The sequence below is a fragment of the Leucopleurus acutus genome, assembly GCF_964270905.1.
Source record: "Leucopleurus acutus genome assembly, chromosome: 11".
NCBI lineage: Eukaryota > Metazoa > Chordata > Mammalia > Artiodactyla > Delphinidae > Leucopleurus > Leucopleurus acutus.
Window position 1 is genome coordinate 34,428,620 of NC_139152.1, and position 19,600 is coordinate 34,448,219.

At 44.1% G+C, this 19,600-nt stretch overlaps 1 protein-coding gene across 1 annotated transcript; it reads right to left on the reverse strand.

Annotated features, from left to right (window-relative positions):
* Positions 1 to 7,389: 7,389 nt before the first annotated feature.
* PRICKLE1 (prickle planar cell polarity protein 1) lies at positions 7,390 to 17,347 on the reverse strand (the record flags this gene model as incomplete). Its single annotated transcript, XM_082851207.1, has 7 exons — positions 17,141 to 17,347; positions 15,351 to 15,464; positions 14,549 to 14,686; positions 13,563 to 13,766; positions 12,103 to 12,289; positions 10,272 to 11,135; positions 7,390 to 8,252 (listed from the first exon to the last, which is right to left on the reverse strand). Exons 1-7 carry the CDS (start codon positions 17,273 to 17,275, stop codon positions 7,390 to 7,392), a joined length of 2,505 nt encoding a protein of 834 aa, XP_082707333.1. The 5' UTR covers positions 17,276 to 17,347.
* Between the last annotated feature and the right edge of the window lie 2,253 nt (positions 17,348 to 19,600).

Consider the following 19,600-nt stretch of genomic DNA (forward strand, 5'->3'; position numbering starts at 1 on the left):
CCTCTTTAGCCATTTCGCCCTCCCTCCCACCCCTACCCCTCTGGTAGCCACTGCTCCGTTCTCTGTATCTACATGTTTGTTTTTGTTTGGTTTGCTCATTTGTTTTGTTTTTTACATTTCACATGAGTGAAATCATATGGTATTTGTCTTTTTCCATTTGACTTATTCACTTAGCATGATACCCTCAAGGTTTATCCATGTTGCTGCAGATGGCAAGATATTCTTTTTTATGGTTGAGTAGTAGCCCATTGTATATATGTACCACATCTTTATCCATTCATCAGATGGGCTTCTAGGTTGTTTTCATATCTTGGCTATTGTGAACATAGGCGTGCATGTATCTTTTTAAATTACTGTTTTCATATTCATTGGATAAATACCAAAAGTGGGATAGTTGGATCATATGATAGTTCTAAATTATTCTGAGGAATCTCCATACAGTTTTCCGTAGTGGCTGCACCAATTTATATTCCCACCAACAGTGTATGAGAGTTCCTTTTTCTCCACATCTTCACCAACACTTGTTTAAAATTGTGTAAGGTTTTAAATCTTTTTCCCATTTGTGTGTGTATGTGAGAGAGAGAAAAGGTTGAAGTTTATTGAAATATAAACATTCGAGGACATGTAAGATAGAAAATAACCACAACATATACAGACGCTTGCTGCAAGAGGACATCTGAGGTCTCTATCCACCACCTGAGCTGCCCATGTGCTGTCCTGGTTCTCCTGGTTAGAACATGTATGAGATGGGGGGAGGCGAGGACAGAGTAGGCCTGGCTGACTGGCACATGGCCTTCAGGACTGCACCATCCGGGAAAGCTCCTCCTGCCTCAGGGCCCTGTTCTGGGACTCCTGCCGGTGCCCCCACTCAGGCTTTCTGGCTGAGACCCTGCTGTTGTCCTTGAGGGCAGCGAGGGTTCACCGAGAGGGTAAGCCTGGGCAAGCTGCCCAGGGAGAGGGAGAGGACCCGGTGACGAGACATGGTATGCTGTCCCTGCATCCTTCGAGTGGGAAGAGGCCATCCTTCATAACCAAACCCCTGAGACAGACACACGGACCAAACGTCTGCGATGCCTTCAAGCGGGCCCAGCACCAGCCGACTGGTGTGCCCACACCCTACGCTTGCCTGAGGCTTCTGAGGCCAGAAAGGGGGTCAGCCCCCAGCAGATGGGGCTGTGTGTGTGTGAGAGAGAGAGTGTGGAGGGCTCAGGGAGGGGAGAGAGAAGCTACAGCCCAGCAGAACTGCAGCTCAGCAGGCTGAGGTATGTTTCGTGCTCAAGCGTTCATGTTCCCTTTCCTTTACTGGCCAGGACTGAACCTTAGCCATGATGTGGGCTTGGCCAGTGTGGCTTTCCACCATCCCAGTGGGTGGAGTTCTGCTGAACCCTGTGGGGCTTACTCAACTGAGAGGTGAGTCTTGTGTGAAAATCACCTTTCCAACACAAGAGCAACCTGGTCCACCCCAGCGGCCAAGAGGAGAGGCACTGCCTTCTCAACATCTCATCTTCTGGGGCAGCTCAACCTCTGCTGCAAAGGCCACGGCCTCCCTGTCCTGAGGTGGGAATGTTGAGTGAAGGAGATACGCCCTCCAAGTGGGGGGAGGGGCATGGGACTAGTCCCGCCTTGTAGGAATTTCCCATTTTTAAAAGCTTTGTGTTCTGTTACTTCTGTATAGACTCTAATGTACCATATCGGATGTAGCTTACAGTACATTTCAGGTTTAAGATACTAAACGTAGGATTCAGAGAGGAACACCGTGTTTTTCATTTGTTTCATTATCTGAACAAGGTTAGAATGGCCACACTAGTGTTCTTTAGCTTCACACACACTTTCACATGTTATAAGCCAATAAGGATTTTTTTCTCACTTTACCGTTAAGGGCAGAAGGTATAAGTCATCTAAGGTCATATAGCAGGAAGGGGCAGAGGCAAGGTTTTACCCAAATCTTTCAACGCTACACTCAGTGTTCTTGGAAGAAGTGGAAGTTCGGTGGTCACTCAGAACTAGGTTCCAATCCTGACTCCAGGACACGCTAGCTATTGGTATGTACAGTTAAAGTGTGATATGATTGTAATGGGCAATATATAAAAATAACTTTACAAAAAAGTTTCGATAACTTTCAAATCCTAGCTCAGTAGATTTTTCGTGGTTTTCACCTGTCAGTTCCCATGACCTGTGCTTTGGAGTTAGTTAGTTTAGAACACACCTTTGAGGCTCCTAAGAGGAGGTTGTTAAGGGGCAGGTAGCAGGTAGGGTCACAGCTCCCACAGCCAGAGCTCTTTGGCTGCGGTACTCGGACCCACTGTGGTTTGCCAAGAGCCATTTCAGTGGAATGAGCCTGGTAATTCAACTCTCCTATTCTAGGAGCCAAGATTAAACAGTTAACACTTTTTCAGCTTTGCTTACAACTTGTTCAGAGATTCCGGACTATGCTGCCAATAGCATTGTAGAAAAAAAATCTTACTTTTCATCCTGTTAATTGGGGAGAAACAACATTTGGGAGGAAAATATCTTGTCTTCCACATACTCTATGCCATCTCCAGACTGCCTACATGCTCTGATAGGGAGATAACCATTTCCAAACTTCACCGTTTAGTTTAACCTCTTGCCCATTCAGAGTCCCAAGCATTAATATAAAAAAGCACCAACCGCCTTTACAGTTCCCAGCTCCCATGAGCCATGGTGTTTGGAAGGATCATCCTTTTAGGAACCCTTGCCTAATATGTTGGTAAATGAAAGAGTCAGAAAAGGGAAACAACACTTTATGCTGAGTGGGAAGACTCTTCTGTTGGCTGACCCGGTAAATCGAGTCTCCACAGAATACTGAAGCTGGAAGGAGACCTTTGAGGCGGCTGAGTACTCTCATTTTACGGAAGTGGAAACTGAGTTGGAGCTTTTAACCCGCCTGAGTTAATGAGAGACGTGAGTCTCCTAACCCAGATCTCCTGAATCCTGAAGACCAGTGTGCTTTGCGTCACTCCCAGGTCAGCTTTATGGTAGGTTTATATTAGACCAGTAATCACCTTATCCAACATCAGTTACTTGGTTCGTTGACCTAAGAACACTATAACAAGTATTAGCATTTAAGAGAACTAGTTTCTTACTTTTAGTATTTTTACGTTTGGAATCAAATGCTTCTGGAGAATGGGCTGCAAGCTACTTCTAAAGTTGTCCTAACAGCACCTGGTACACACACAGCAGTAGGCATGTGAAATTTCTTTTGCAAAAAGAGAAGTTGAGGCTAAAATGGATCTCTAAAATGGGACTACCTGACCAGCTAGCTGGGTCTGTTGAAAAAGAATAGACTGGCTCTGATCCTGTGACCAAGTCTATACACATACCCCATGTCTTACTTTTCCTCCACACTTCCTTCCTAAACATTTTGTGGAAGCCACCCTTCAAATTTCTTCCCCTGGTAAAGTTACTGCTTCTGTGACTTTGGCAAAACATGAGCTCAGAGATGCAAATTTCAGTTGCTCCTGTGTATTTCTCCTGTTTACCTGGAAGCCTTCCTCCTGTGCTTGACAGTGAACAGAAAACCCATGTGACTGTACAGAAGCATGCCTTGTTTTTAGACAGTTCGAAGAATGGCTAGAGAATCTAACTAGGCAATTAGCAATTTTCTCATTTGCCTAATTTAAAAGGTTTTTTATAATTGTGTTGCTAACATTAAATTGGTAATGAGGCTCTTAGTAGAATTTTTTTTTAATCCCAATAATTTTTCTTCCTTGTGCCTCAAAAAACGGTCACATGTATTTCTGTAAACAGTAATTAGTCGTGCCTCCTCTAGACAGCTCCAAGAGACAGCTTCAAGTGCTTAATTTATAACCCATGCATTGGTGGCTTGCTGATGGCAGGCTCATTTTGTTCAAAGGGTTTCAGAAATGTCTGAATTAGTTGCTAGCATTGAGAATCTGGCAGACGTTTTAGAGAAGTTCGAATTCCTCGTTCCTTTTGGAAAGTCTGAAGGTCTAGCATGTACACTGCTTCTCTGTCCACAGCAGCAGTCGAGTGCGCCTTAGGAGAGAGCAGGTCAGTCAACCAAAGCCTGCCCACACAGTGTTGACAATCCTGTGCGCTACGCACCCTCGGGCACTCCCCAAACACCTCCACACCCATACTTGCCCAGCCTGTCACCCAAGGACCTTGTGGGGCAGGGCAACATGCCACACGGGGAAATCTAGCAGTCTTCAGTGCCCATTCCAATTTTACTACCCTTTCAGGATGGCCCATGCTTTGTATTCTAAAGTGAGAGGGGTTAGACAGCAAATCTCTCCCTGCACTTCTGGTACTTTTTATTTAACTCAGGAACTGGAAAGCAGAGTGCCAAGAAGAGCAAGTGCATACACAAGGTGAATCATTTTCTTTTACTGAGTGCTGAAAGGAGTTCCCATTGACGTTTTATCAGCATCCCTACGCGGGCTGTAAGCAAAATGTTCTCCAGTTTGGTCTGAAGTGAGGAAAATGCAATCATTAGGGTTCTGCTTCACCCAGGTAGAGATTAGAGGCAGTGTTTTAATATTTGATATTTACCTTGGGACCAAATTTTAGAGTTTAGTGACTGACTAGATACTTTGTTAACTAAATCTATATGAACACTTTATAGCAACTGTAGGCCTAGTTTTCTAGCCTAATTCTTTACAGAACTGCAAGGTAGCTGCTTCCCTTTCTTCCTTTGTAGATAGTCTTCTTTGTTATTGCTATTAACCAAGATTTAAAATCTTTAAAGGGTACATTATTATTATGAATAAATATTTCTGCATTCCCTTAAAACCTTTGGCAATCTATATGACCCTTATATAAGGAAATGAAAAGATGAATAGAGTGATTATTGCCAGAAGCAAAAGCAACTATGACTTGAAAGCTAGAGGACTGTGACTTCAGCTTAAACCTGCCTTTCTCCAGGTGAAGTAAGGCTGAATATTACCTGTTTACTATTTGTTATCCATCCTTTCCAAGCAACAGTCTTTTCTAAAAGGATGCCCACTGTTTGCAGCATAGGTTCTGAAAAGGTCTTCAAAAATCAGGAAGTCTGCTCCTGTGTCACGTGAGATTGTGAGGGAAGAAGCACTCTCATACTTTGTAAATGTAGAGCAGGAGATGGCCTTCTGGAGGAAAACTGGTGATAACCCTGGTCCCAGGAACTGTGCTGCTCAGAATTTATGTGCATATGTGCCAGTGCAGGATAAGGTGTCTATGAGGAAATTCAAGCCCATCACTAAAGGACTGGTGACATAAATTATGGTATATCCAAAAGTAGACTATTAAGCAGTCATTGCGAGAACAGAATGAGGCAGACCTATCTGCACTAATGTGGAATGTCCACATGTAAAGTGAAAAAAGCAAGTCTAAGCCGGTCTAGTGTGCTGCCATTTTTAAAAGATACATGAATGTAAATATGGTTTGAACATCTGAAGGATACCCTAGAAATGGGTAACAGTGGTTACTTCTAGGGAGGGGAACTGAGGGGTGGAGAGTGGAAAGGAGATTCCTCACTGTTTTTGTTGTTGTTTTTTAACCACGTGTATGCATTATTTTTTCGCTGCTATGTTTTTAAAATGAACCAGACAAGGGAAATGGTGATACGGTTATTGAGGAAAGAGCTCTCCCCTCACTGGTGTGTTTCTGAAGGGCCTCTGTCTAGCCCAGATACCAAGCCTTGCCCTATCCAGGGGTGGGTATAGTGGATGCTGTCGAGCACTGGTTTTCCTATTGGATTCAGGTCTGCCCTCCCAAGGCCTAACAGCTTTTCCCCATACCAGTAAATACGGACAGCTTTGCTTCTGTGCCTCAACTTCTATTTTGCGCCGACTGGTAGGGCAAGTGGACACGCAGGAGTCAAATGTTGGTCTGTTAATGGTAGGAGAACGGCAAGGTAAATCAAAGGAGCAGAATGGATCCAGTGATCTGGATATGTTTGCAGAGATCTGTGTTAGAAAGGTAGTTTGTTATTTATTAAGCATTTATTAAATACCTTCCTAAAGTTCTGAGATACCACTGGGACATTGAGTTAGGACTGAAACATATGTGCAAGAATGGCCCATACCAAAATATTAGCTCATCAGTTCAAATCCAACGTAATTCTCCCTTGAAATAGAGCCACATATTAACTTGAAGTAACCAGTAATACAGCATCCTCTAAAGATTTTAAAAGAAAAACATAACCAGAAGGCCCGGTTTTCAAAACTGCTGCTAAAGGCCAACAAATTAGCTGGAAAGGAGGGATGAAAAGGAATAAATCTACAAAGTACTCCGCCACAGAAAGCAGATCCTTGTAGTTTTTTTTGGTCTCTTTCCATGAGATAATCACTACCTTGCTGAAAATGGGAAAGGCAACCCCTGCCCATCCCAAAGGGGAAAAAAAGTATTCACCCAAACAGCTTCTACTTGTTTTTACCATATATTCCAGGTGTACGTGTATGTGTAGGGGTTTTTTTTTGTTTGTTTGTTTTTACATTTATACAGTTTACATTGCTTGACCCATAAATAACACTTGTAAGATTAATAGGGCCATAGTTTTAAAGAGTATTTACATAGCCCCACCATGCATACAGAGCCTTTTTAATATTGAAAAAAAAAAAAAGGGAACTTTCCATCACTAGGCAATATAAATTTGACCATCTAAACTTATAAACCCTGACTAAAATACAAGCAATCATTTCATCCATAAATGCTGTTTCTGGTTCCCTAACAAATCTAGCACTGCAGTGTAACAAACATCTTACATTTCAGGGATATAAAAATATCAGCTTTAAAATCTGAACTGTACAGTATATACATTAATATTTGCACCGTTAAATTAGGAATACACTTAAGTCTATGAAATACTACATTATAAATAGCAATGTTCTTTTCGATCTCTAGCTGGAGCTAATACAATATAATGTTTACCTGGCTAATGAGAGTTGGAAGGGGACGACGTGGCCTCGCATGATGGGACGCACAGTGTTGGCTGGGTCACATGACTACGTGCATGCCACACAACAGGACAGACTGTCAGGACCTGGGCCAACCTGGCGCAGATAAAGGACAAACACTAGTGCTTTACAAAGGTGGCTCAAGTTCTCCATTGTCTAAAATCAACACCCCCATCCAGTCACCTCTCAACAGGTTCTTGAGGATCTCTTGAGGGTTGGAGATCAAAGCAGCTGTATCAAACTGTGATGCACCCAACAGGCACGAGAGGTCACGTCCACCTGGCACCATCCAAGGAGGGTAAATGGAGAAATCACACCTTCCAAAGGTTAATCTGACACTGTAAACAGCAGTCGGGGTCTCATTTACATGGGCAAAGCACTTGAATCTATTTTAGCAACTTTCCTATGAAAGAAAAAAGATTCGATGTAAGATGGTTAATGGCTAAGCTTAAACATCTCCACAGCTACTCGGTTAAGAAATGATACAGTTTTTGCCCTTGTGTCCCTTTTTCTTCTTGGATTTAGTTGTCCTCTGGCCAAACTGAGGAGTGGGGAGTGCGGAAGTTGGACTAGAAAGGTCGTCTGTATAGTATGCATATCTCTGCGGCCGGGGCTGAGGAATTGGTTGTCCAAGAAAGTATCCTTCTTCTTCTGAGTCGGAGGAGGAAGAGGTGGTGGAGGAGCACCAAGAGCCGTCGTCCTCCCCGTGGAGCCCCAGGAATCGAGGGCCCCCTGGGCTCCGCAGGGTGTAGCTGGAAGCGGCACGGGCGTACTGCCCATAGAGCTCAGCGTTCCGCACGTAGGCCTGGATCTCCCGCGCGCTCTTACTCTGGATAAACTTCTCATAGTTATCAGGGGCATAAAGCCGCAGCCTGTCCTTGGGAGAGTATTTTCTTTCTGTAACAAGGTTCAGAGCATTGTCCGAGCGGGACTTCCTACTTCTTCTGCGGCGATGGTGATGAGACCGGGGTCCCCTTTCTTCAAAATGGTATACCCGTCTCCGAGTTCTCTCACTCATCGGTGGCTGCCGGATTTCGATGTTCTCATAGCTTCCGTTGTCAATGACATCATCCGAAAACTTGACCTGCTGTGGCCTGGACTGAGACTTGGACCTTCGGAGCACTGGCAGGTGGACTGGTTTCTCCTCAGGCAGGATTTTTTCTGGACACAACTCTGAACTGAGACTCTTCAAGGACTCTGTGCTCCTGTGCAGCATGGAAGAGTTCAAAGTCCCCATATTGCTCATTTTCTCACAATCTTCTGCCTCTATTTCCTCGAAGTTTTGCAGAGAATATAACGATGGCCTTGGCTTGCTTTCTCCATCCACCGAAGCCCCTAAAAGGAAAGCCAAGACAAGATGTGATTCTCAGTAATCCTGATACTCTGACAGTTCTTACCAACAAGCTTCTGAAAGGAAGCATTTCAAAGTGAAGTCTCTCAAACCTCAGTATCTGATTAACGATCACTAGGCAAAACCAACATACTATAATATACACTTAATTGACAAGAGGTATGAATTTTGTTATTGAAACAAAGGGCCCAGCATCTCCTACGAGCCCAGCTGTTTTGGAGCCAAACGTGAGTTACAGCCCATGGGATGAGCACCAACTTGAAAAGCTCTTCGTAAGAGTCCTGTCGTTAGCTTATTGATACGACACATAGAAGCTTCTGTCTCTCAACCCACTGAAGTCAGATTGCTTCATCTGAACGTCTCTCAAAGCAGTCCTTCCCTTTGCTCTCACACGACTAACATTATGGTCCTCTTCCTATAGCCAGACTAGTCTTATACCTGGTTGCGCAGCGCAAGGGCCACGTCCAGCCCACAGCCTATTTGTGGATAGAGTTTCACTGGGACACAGCTACACCTAGTTGCTCCCATGCTATCTATGGTTTCTTCCACAATGACAGAGTTAAGTAGTTGCAACAAAGACTGTAAGGCCCCAAAAGTACTCTCTAGCCCTTGACGGAAGAAGTCTGCCAAACCCCTGACCTAGACCTTCATCCAGTCTTCTGTCCCTTCAACCCATAAACTAATAATGCCACTTCCCTATTAATCTCATTTTAAAACTTTTCTCAAAACCAATATTGCACTCCTTGTTATAACAGGGCTCAGGCAAGTTAAGAGAAATGGATGTAACCCAGATAGCTGCAAAAAACAACAGGAAGTGGTGTGAACTGTTGTCAAATGGAGGCTACACAGCTTCCTACTTTCTAAAGAAAGCCTGTTTTTCAGCCCATCATTGTCAAGAAACGTCAGCACCAGCACGACGTATACCAAATGTTGTCTATTTTTGATATTAAATGTTAAAACACCTGTCTTAAGGCCTAGCAAACAGGAGGTGCTTAATATTTAGTCTTGCCCACCATTCCTCAGGTCCTCTTTATTGTAGGCCTTAACATTGACAAGCCTGACCAAAGCCAGGAGGGTAGCTGTCTTATCCCTCCTTGCCCGGTACCTGGCACAGGGTCCCTCCTGGCGGCCGGCAGCTGCTCAAGCCTTTCCTGCCTGTGTTACAATGTAACATAACCTTTATGAAAGGACTGAATGTCGTTCCTTGGACTGTAAAACTAGCCAAGTGACAGCAGTATTTCTGTATCCAAAAACTTACTGCAAATGTAAGATTCAGGAGGGCCAGATTCCAGGTTCAATCTTGTCTTTAAACACCTATGTTTAGCCTCTCGGCACCGCTTGCGGTATCTTAGTTCCCCGACCAGGGATTGAACCCTGACAGTGAAAGCACCGAGTCCTAACCACTGGACCACCGGGGAATTCCCTAGCCTCTTGGAAATTCAAGTTTCGTCATTTGTAAAATGCAATAATATCCACTCTATCAGGTCATTTTAAGGACGAAACATAGATAACTGACATGAATGTGTTTTGAAAACATTAAAGTGAAATTATTTTATAATCTGGGTAAAAAAATACTTAGCTCTTTTTGAGCTGTCTGTCACCACAGGGCAATTTAGGAAAATACAAAAAATGTTCTGTGCTTATAGAGTACACATGTTGATTTTAATATCTTGAAATTCATAGCATGATCCAAAGAGTCCAATATCTTTCTTCAGATACAGATGCAGACTCCATGATCCCAATAAATTCATTTCTCCTCTTCAAAGCAGGGATAATAAGACCTATCCCCGAAGACTGTACTGAAAATATATTTTATGTGTATGCACACATGTATACACGTGTTTGCTTTGCTACAGGGTTTTTGGCATTTAACTGAAACTCCTTCCTCTCCTTGGTCTACAGTTGTAAATAACATAGCCCCCGCTGGTGCTGACCTGTAATTTGTGGAATGAACTTTTTAGTGGCTCCTTTTTCAAATACCCCATAACCCCTAGATTATGTACCTGTGATATTAGACAAAGCCAAAGAATCCATAGAATCCCGAACGCTCTGCTCTGGTTTCAAGTCTGACAAACACTCCAGGGAATCTTCATACCACTGTGTTTGATCATGATTATATCCCGAAGCCCCATGGTCCAGATCCAATTCCTGGAGCCTTCGACTGCTCGCAGGGCCCGGGTGGCTGCCATAAGCAGAATCGCCCAGTCCATCTTGTGACTGTGCCCAATACATATCAGATTGGTATTTTTTACTTGCAAGGCTCTGGTTATTTTGCTTTAACTCGGTCTTATTTTTAACCATGTTATCAGATATCCAGTGCTCACTGGCTCGAATGTCCATCTCATTGGGCTGCTGCTGAAAGAGGCTTTTATCACCAAACTTGAGGAGCAGCTGCGTCATATAATCTTCATGCTCAGCCCATTCTTCAGGGTCTTCTGGGGTTTCGTGCTCTACTCTGCCTTTCCAAAATTCTTCATTGACGAAACTTGCTCCTTGCCTGGAAAGACTCAGATCATCCAGTTTCCGAGAAAGGGTGTCGTCGGCATTGCCTGAAAGGCCAGGGAACTTGTAGTTCAGAGCAGGGGACAAGAGGAGAGACTGTCGACACTGATCTGCTGACCGGCTGCTTTTGCCCATCCGGACACTTCTTCTGGAGTCTCTTGATCGAGCCGACTGGAACGCAGAGTCCGAAGAATCCGAGGCATGGACGTCTTCACCGAGGCTGCATGTCTTTGAGCAATAAATCTGACCTTGTTTGGGAAGGAAGGGGCATCCCAACAGAGAGGTTTTGCACTGGGCGCAGGAAAAGCAGGCCTCTGTAGCGTGCCAGTGCCGCCCGTCGTAGGTCATCTGCGCATGGTCCACACCTGTTTCAAAAAAGGATCCAGTAACAGGTCATAGTTCCATCTTGAAACAAAGGCAGAAGAAACAGAAAAGACAGACTGTGGGCATGAGGGAACGCTTGGGGGTGATGGGACCATTCCAGATCTTGATAAGGCTGTGAGTTACACAGGGGCAATTAATTCCCATTATTTGCAGATTCCATATTTACAAAGTTGCCTACGTGCTACATATTTTGTAGTTCAAAAATCAATACTCAAAAAAAAAAATCAATACAGAGCTTTCAAGGTCATTTGTGGACATGTGCAAGGTGGCAAAAAATTTTGAGTCAAGTGATGCGTGTGTGTGTGTGTGTGTGTGTGTGTGTGTTCCAGCTGGGGTCAAAGGGCACTACTGCACTCACACCTGCGGCCGATTTAGGGGCATTTTTTCGCATTTTTTGTGCTTTCTGTTGGTGGTTTTGCTGTTTAAAATGGCCCAAGCATAGAGCTGAAGTGCTGTCTAGTGTTCCTAAGCGCAAGGAGGCCTTGGAGAAGCAATCCATGTGTTAGAGAAGCTTTGTTCAGGCAGGAGTTACAGTGCTGTTGGCTGTGAGTTCAGTGTTAATGAATCAACAACATATATTAAATAAGGTGTCTTTAAACCTAAACATACACAAAACAAGATTATATATCGATTGGTTGATGACAATGTTGCGACCAGAGGCTCACAGGAACCTAACCCACTGTATCCCTAGGACCAATGGCTCCGTATGGGGTAATTCAGTGTCCACGGCAACTCCACAGAACACGACTAGCAGAAGTAATGAGAATCCAGTATACACCCATTTATCAGAACTCATCAAACTGAAACATTTAAAACCTATACATTTCACGGTATGTAAACTATCCCTCAATTAAAAAAAAAAAAGGAAAGAAAGAAAAAAGAGTGTGGGTAATCAGAGACAGACTGATGGATAAGTGACAGAGCCAACAGGCTGGGCCACGGACGCACCAATATGCTCGCCGCAGGTCTCACAGTACTCGGCGTACAGGGACTCGAAGCAGCCGCAGCAGAACGGGCGGCCGTCCTTCATGATGTACCTCTGTCCCCCCAGGACCGTCTCGCACTCAAGGCAGCAGAAGTGTTTCATGTGCCAATGGCGACCCTCTGCTTCTGTGCACTCATCAGCAAAAATTATCTTCAGAGGAATATGAGGCCATAGGATGAAAAAAAATCATTGTGAACGATTTTAAAGGTCAAGTAACTGCACGTTTGCTGGGCAACTGACAGGCACTGGATCTTAAAGCCGCTTAGACAGTGTACTTTGTTTCTTACAGCCTTAAGCTTAACTGACTAACGTGATTTAGCTATAAAACAAGAACAGAAAGTGAAAACGTTGAAAAAGAGAAACTAAGTGCATGCTTATGCTTTAAAAAACAAAACAGAATTCTACATTGGATATCATTCACTTGGTCCTATTTTTGCTCTGCAATCACACGTTGGCATAATCTGGCAAAGAATACATTAACATTGAAATAATTTAGTGGTCTGTGCATCTTTTAATAAAGAAAACTCATTAAAGTGGCTGTGGAGTCAACACAGCGCTCTCTGAATGCTGGATTATGTGAACACCACTTGTGTAGGTAACACTGCGTTTGACGGTGCCGTCTCCAGATTAAGGACTTTTAACTTTTTTACATTTTTGGTTTCAAATAGCACATCATTGAAAAAACTTAAACATATAAAAGTAAAAACTGAAAGTTTACTGTCACTGATTGAAGTAGACTAGGAAGATATTAATGAATAAATGCAATGAGGTTCTCTGGATGGGGTCTTGGAATAAAAAAGAGACATCAGTAGAAAAACTGAGGAAATCTAAATAAAATCTATGGTTTAGTTAATGGTATTACACCAGTGTTAACTTCTTAGTTTTGATGCATACACCATGGTTATGTGAGACGTTTTAACAATAGGGGAAGATGGGAGAAGGGTACACAGGGACTCTCTGTATCTTTGCAACTCTTCTATAAATCTAAAATTACTTAAAAATGAAAAGCTTAAGGAAAAAAAATTCATTTCACACCACCAGCCCTCCCCTGAGTTAACATGCTCACCACTGTTAACTTAGTGTATGTCTTTACATACCATTTCTGAGTGTTTGCAAATATGTATACGATCTTGTTCTTCCCCCCTTTAACAGAAGTAAGATCAATTGCTGCATACTCTTCTTGCAACTTGCTTTTTTCTCACAGTCCATCAAGGACATGCTGCTTATCAATACACAAAGACACCTGCTGCTTTCTCTTTATTAGCTGCATATTATTCCATTGTACCAACTTGAAGGGTTATCTTAAAAACGTACACACAGAGATCAAGCAGGAGAGATCTGTATTTTGCTTAGGTGTGAACAGTGGAACATTGGCTTACTAGAAGCTTATTTTTTTCCAGTGTTAAGGGATGAACTTTTTTACCTCGTCACATGCTGAACACCGGGGTTTGAGCAGCTCAGCATGGTGCCGGCCACAGTGAATTTTTCCATCCTGATAAAAATAGATGAGGTCGACCAGCAGCTCGTTGCACGTGCAGCAGACAAAACAGGATGGGTGCCAGCATACTCCAGGGCCCGCTCGAGAGGCAAACACTGCAATTTCACCTCCATTTATTTTCAACCCACACTAAAAACAAAAGGATTTAGATCTTAAATGACCCCTTTTTAATGACTGGATTCTCAGCCTTTTCCACTTTATGCTAAATCCCAAGTTTGTCAGCGAAACTTTAATTTTTGTCCCCTCCTGCTATTTTTTTTTGCAGTATGCGGGCCTCTCACTACTGTGGCCTTTCCCGTTGCGGAGCACAGGCTCCGGACGCGCAGGCTCAGCGGCCATGGCTCACGGGCCCAGCCTCCCCGCGGCACGTGGGATCTTCCCGGACTGGGGCACGCGTCCGCGTCCCCTGCATCGGCAGGCGGACTCTCAACCACTGCGCCACCAGGGAAGCCCCCCCTCCTGCTGTTTAATGTTGGATTGTTCGTGATTCTCCACTGGAATGAACATGCCTCAGATTTACTACCACACTGGACTGCTCCTCGGACATGCGCAGTGGTTTTCTGGAGGCGTCCTCCTGTTGGATATGCTCCCACTCTGAGGACAGCCAGTAAGGAGGCCCCGAATGTCTTCATTACGCCCCTGCGTTCTTGAACACTAGGTGCACCCCAGCACCGCACTCCAAGCCAAGACCCCACGTAAGGCTGTATTTCTCCCGATGTTTACATGCCTCCCCCATGATACACAGCAGTGTAGCCAGTTACCAACACGAATCCCCACGTAGTAAGAAGCTACGCTGCCTTTCCTTCTCTCAGTTTTTGGAGGCTTTTAGGGCCCACGCCTGTGCTGGCTGGCGCTGCCCCCTACCCCCGAGCTGATCCACGCACATCACTATTCATCCTAGAACCGGCTACCTGCTCGCACACAGCGTGCATCACTGCTCTGGACAGAAGTTTAATCGTCCCTCTTCCGAGTGCTTCTTTCTTCCGCTGAGCACTGAACACTTGCAACTCTTTTTTCTCCTCTTCACTCAAAGTCTGGCAATACCGCACCTTCACAGAAAGAAACAGAAGCACCACTCTGAAGCAAACAGCGTCCGTCACCAATTCTTTATTTCCAGAATCAAGTTTCAGGAAATAAAACAGCAAGTTGAGCTGGCCTGCCCCCGTGAATCGCCAGTTTAAAAATGACCCCATACGTTTAAAATGACCCCAAATCTTGCAGCCTCTCTAGCAAAAGGGAAATGCAATTTGAAGGAATAGTCCTTCTTTTTTTTTAAAGATGAAAAGTTTAATTTAAACTCTTTATCAGCAGAGACACTAAAAAAACATAAGACATGAACCTTTCTACAAAAGGTTTAAACTTGCTAATTGCCACCTTCATTCTACATTCTACAGGCACTCAAGTCCACTGCAGGCCTGAGCCACCATAAAGCACTGACTCTGGGTGAAGGGGCAGGGAGATCGCAGGAATTTGTAGGCTCCTGATAACTGGTGGGTGGCTGCAAACACTGTAAAAACCAACTTGTGTTAAGTTTATTGCACTGACACCCTTTTCTCTCCTAAAGAATGGAAAGCTGTATTCTCTGGCCCAATTTTAACTGAAGAAGGACAAAAGGGCCCTAGCCAGGGAGGAGCTGGGGTTTATGGGAGGCACCACGATGCTCAGGGTGGATTTTTTTTTTTTTCCTAATTAGCCTTCTTCCTGTTATTTTACCTCATTATCATGCGGTGGCAACTGGTACAAAAGCTGTTTAATTCGGTGTTTCTCTCCAGGGCTGTTAACATAAGGAACCTTTTCCTCTGGTAAGCAAGCAAAATATAGCTGGATCTGAGAGAGAGAGAGAAGAGGACGTCAGCACACAGGAAGCGAACACTTCAGCTCATTCCATCTTCGAGTTACCCTGCCCTTTAGGTACTGGCTCTGGCCTCGGACAGGATTTGGCTACTGGTAGCTAGTGAGAAGAGCAGCTGAGCCAACTCAGCAGAACTGCAAACCCTCAGATAGCTAGCATCCAGCTGCTAAATTGCTCTTCAGGAATGCAATTCATAGTGACAATTAGGGGCACCATAAATTATGGACCATAAGACATGCACATTTAATGCTAGGGTCAGCCGAGAGAGTCCTAAATGAATGCTGGAAATGACCACACAGGGCTGTGTGACACTGTCCACAATCCAGCCACGACACAACACATTGGATTTGCTCTCTGAATTTTACACGTTGCAAAGACAAAAGCTGTTTTGTTAAACTCTGTAAACTCTCCCTTATCAGGTTCTCTCAAGGTTCAGCTTTCTTTGCTTGCATGGGTGCTATTTTCTAAATATCTGGAGTCAGTTTCCCCAAGGAAACGGGAAGGGAGCTGTATTAACCTGTACTTAGTTCACTTGGAAAGAAGAACTCAGTTTTTGTTTGAGATTTTTTTTTCTTTCTGTTGTATCTAAAGGAAATCCTTAATGAGTACTGCGAAGGATACTGCAGTGCTGAGGAAAGATGAAAAGGATTGAAGGAAAAAAAATAGGAGATTAGGCAATTTGGGGCCTGTCTGCTTCAATATCTTAGTGTCTCACAAAACCTACTCACCCTAAGCTGCAAGAAGGGTTCTCTCTTAAGAAGCAGTTTATCAAAACATGGCTTTCCTACCTGGAGGACCAGCTCGCCACCCTCTTCCACTGTATCAGCCGCAGGAGCTGGTATGGTTGTAAACACTGACTGAATACTAGCTACCTGTGTGCCAGGTATTGTTCTAGACCCTGGATGAATCGGAGCTCCCATCAAAATGGGAAACACAACCATAACTCAGAAGCAATCATATGCCTACTTGGCTCTTTTAATTTCAAACTATCTTGGCCCTTATGTCTAACACCAGCAATTTTTAATAAGTTCATCATTATAAGGATATTGGGAAGATAAAAATAGGTACACAGAATGTTCTCATCTTCCTTAAAATAACAATAAAACAAAGCACAAAATGCGCTCTTTAATTTTTTTTCCAATTTACACCATGTGGTGACAGAATCTTTCACGTGCAAGGTTATCAAAGGTCAAATCCTACGCAATAACACTTCAGATGGTCTCTCACAGCTCTGTATCTCCTCTCTTCCAAAGCAAAGGCACTGCTGAGAACTAACTTGGAAACTTTCCTCTTTCCTTTGATTACCTTTTTGTTGTTACTGAAGTTTTTTAAAAAGTTAAACTCCTCCCACTCTCTCCAAAGGGACACCCCAGTCAGAAATCCACATGACAAATGCATAGGCAGTACTCTGGTCTTCACTCAGTAGGGCAAAAATAGCATCCTTATAGGGCTTCTGGATCCAAGAGTACAAAAGGGATTGAAAACGTCCATGGAGAAACTAAGTGTGACCTTAAAAGCAAAAATTTAAAACCATCCAAAGAGTGAGGCCCAAGGACACAGCATGTCACTGTGTGGGGAAAAAAAAAAAAAAAAAACCTTGAAGACCTTAAATCACATTGAAAAATAGAAAAGCAGAGGACTCGGTTCCTACCTGCTCGGGTCTGAGGCCTGGGGGCACCCAGGCGTACTCCTCCAGCGCACAGCCCGAGTCGTCATCGGACGTGGAGCTCCGCTGGCACCCAAAGGCGAGTTTGCTCATTTTGGGCTCCATCTCCAAAGGCATCATAACAAAGTCAAACAGCCAGCTTCTCAGTCACAGGACATCAGACAGTGGCTGCTGTGGACAATATAAGACAAACCGAAGAGATGAACCCGAAGGCGTTGCTCTCACCCTCCAAGAGCTTTTACTGAATTCCCGCGTACGCACAGCGGGGCCCAGAGAAAGGGACCAAGACGCCAGTGTCACCGTCCCCAGGCCCCCGGAACTTAGGATCTAGGGCCGCGTGATTCGGAAAGAGGCCCTTTACCAGCTCAGCATTTCAGAAAGTGCCACCCAAACTAGTTTACTTCCAGATGCCTTGAAAAGGTGCTTCTCTACACACTGTTCATTAGAAAGGTTCTCATGAAAACTGCTTTGCTGACTGCCCACAAATGAAATCCTGCGAAGCCTCAGGGGTTGTAGGAAGAAGCTGGGTTTGCGCCCCCTGCCTTGCCCACTACTGTGTGCCGTGAAAAGATGGCTCCAGTCACCCCACTTGGTTCCCTGCATTTCCTCATCCATCTTCCCAGCGGAGCACGGCTGCCTGCACAGATTGGGTCGGCTGGGCCACACTGCTTAGGTTTCAGGTTTCCAATAAAGTTTGAGAGGCACTGAACTTCGTTTACTCATGGAGTAGAAATAGCACCGTTAAATCCTTTCACAGCACATTAAATCCGCAAGCCTTTACCATCCATGGGCTAAAGTCAGCCAGACGTTCAGTAATGAGTTCCTTCATAAGACAGTAATTGAATCCAAGCACCAGGTTAAAATAAAATCCAGCGTGGTGACAACTCGTGTTTAGCGGTGTTACTAGAAGGCTTCCACTGAAAAGCTCTGCAGTACCTACTGTACTGCATGCTCTCAGCCTGCTGCGGGGCCCAGATTCTTAAACACTGCGCCACCAGGGTAAGTCCGGCTCTGAAAGTCTCCTCAGATGAAGGCCTACAAAGGTGTCAAGACAACAGTCCCTGACCTACAGCCCAGGAACTTTGTTATCACCATGTATGTTCCTTCTAAGTTTCTTCCAATTCTGAAAAATCATCCCCTGTCCCCAGGCACTAAGAAGAAAAAAAAGATACAAGACTTTCAGGATCAGATGCAGCTTTTTATACCTGCCCCTTTCCCTCCACCAAAAAAAGGAAAGAAATTTACAGATAATTAGCCCAACCCCATTTTAAAGCAAACAAGGCTCAGGGAAGTTAAGTGACTTGCCTAAGGTCTCACAACTAAAACCCAGAGTCTAGTCACACTGCGTGTCTGACACATCAGACTTCCAAAAACTCTTCTGCCTTAAAAAAATTCCCTCATTTGCTGCAACAAGTAGGAAAGACAGTGGAACGTAAACATTGTCAGCCTGACACTCAGTCATTTGTCAGTGACTCTCACAGTGCAACACTAGATACTTGTTGTTAGAACATGGTACCTATTAAAGCCTGTGAGTATGAAAACTGACGATTTTTCTCTGATGAATCAAAGGACACTAAAAAATTAAAATTGTAACAGTTCACAAATGCGAGGCCAAACATCCAATGGCTACAATCTTTATTAGGGAGGAGCAATGCCCAACAGTAGATATTATTCCAACTAATAAATGTAACTTTCATTCACCCCAAACAAAAAGTAAAGGTGACCTCATTTCCTGCCCCACCACTGGGAGGGACTGACCTTTTACACAAGACATAAGTTCACACCGGTGCACTTCATTCACGTCTGAGGAAAGGCTTTCTAAACATTGGCACATTCCTTGTACTCCTCAGTAAAAAAGGACGTGTTAATGAAAGTCAGAACATTTCTTGGATCTAGTCTTTCCCTTTTGTTTTGAAAAAAAAACCACTCCCCCCATATGGAAGGAAGAGAACTAGAGGTTAAGAATTTAATCAGTAGCTCAAATTCCCACACCAGGAGAATGGGTGCCTTCAATGCAAATGAACCTGAATCCTGAAATACGCACATCTTCCCTTTGCCAAATCTGGCTGAGGAAGGAAATGTGAAGGTACCTGCTCTGCACAGACTTAATAAGGTCATAAATATTAACTAGAACCTAAATCTTAAATGTCACTATATTTTAAAACAAGAGAAAACACCACAAATTAAGACAAACTGCAAATTTTCCAGGCTAGAACAAAGATGCAGATTGCCAAAGAGCTGAATTACTTTGACAGCTATATTGCCTGGTTAGCCTTCTGTGGAAACTGCACAAAAAATGACTACCCTCATCAAGGGAAATAACTTAGCACTCAGTGCCATGGTCCTGTTCTCCCAATCACCTGGACGTGCCGGCCGCGTCTCCAGCCTGCAGCTCCCACAGCCATCCCAGCCTCGGTTCAAACTGAACTGTCACTCACCACTCAT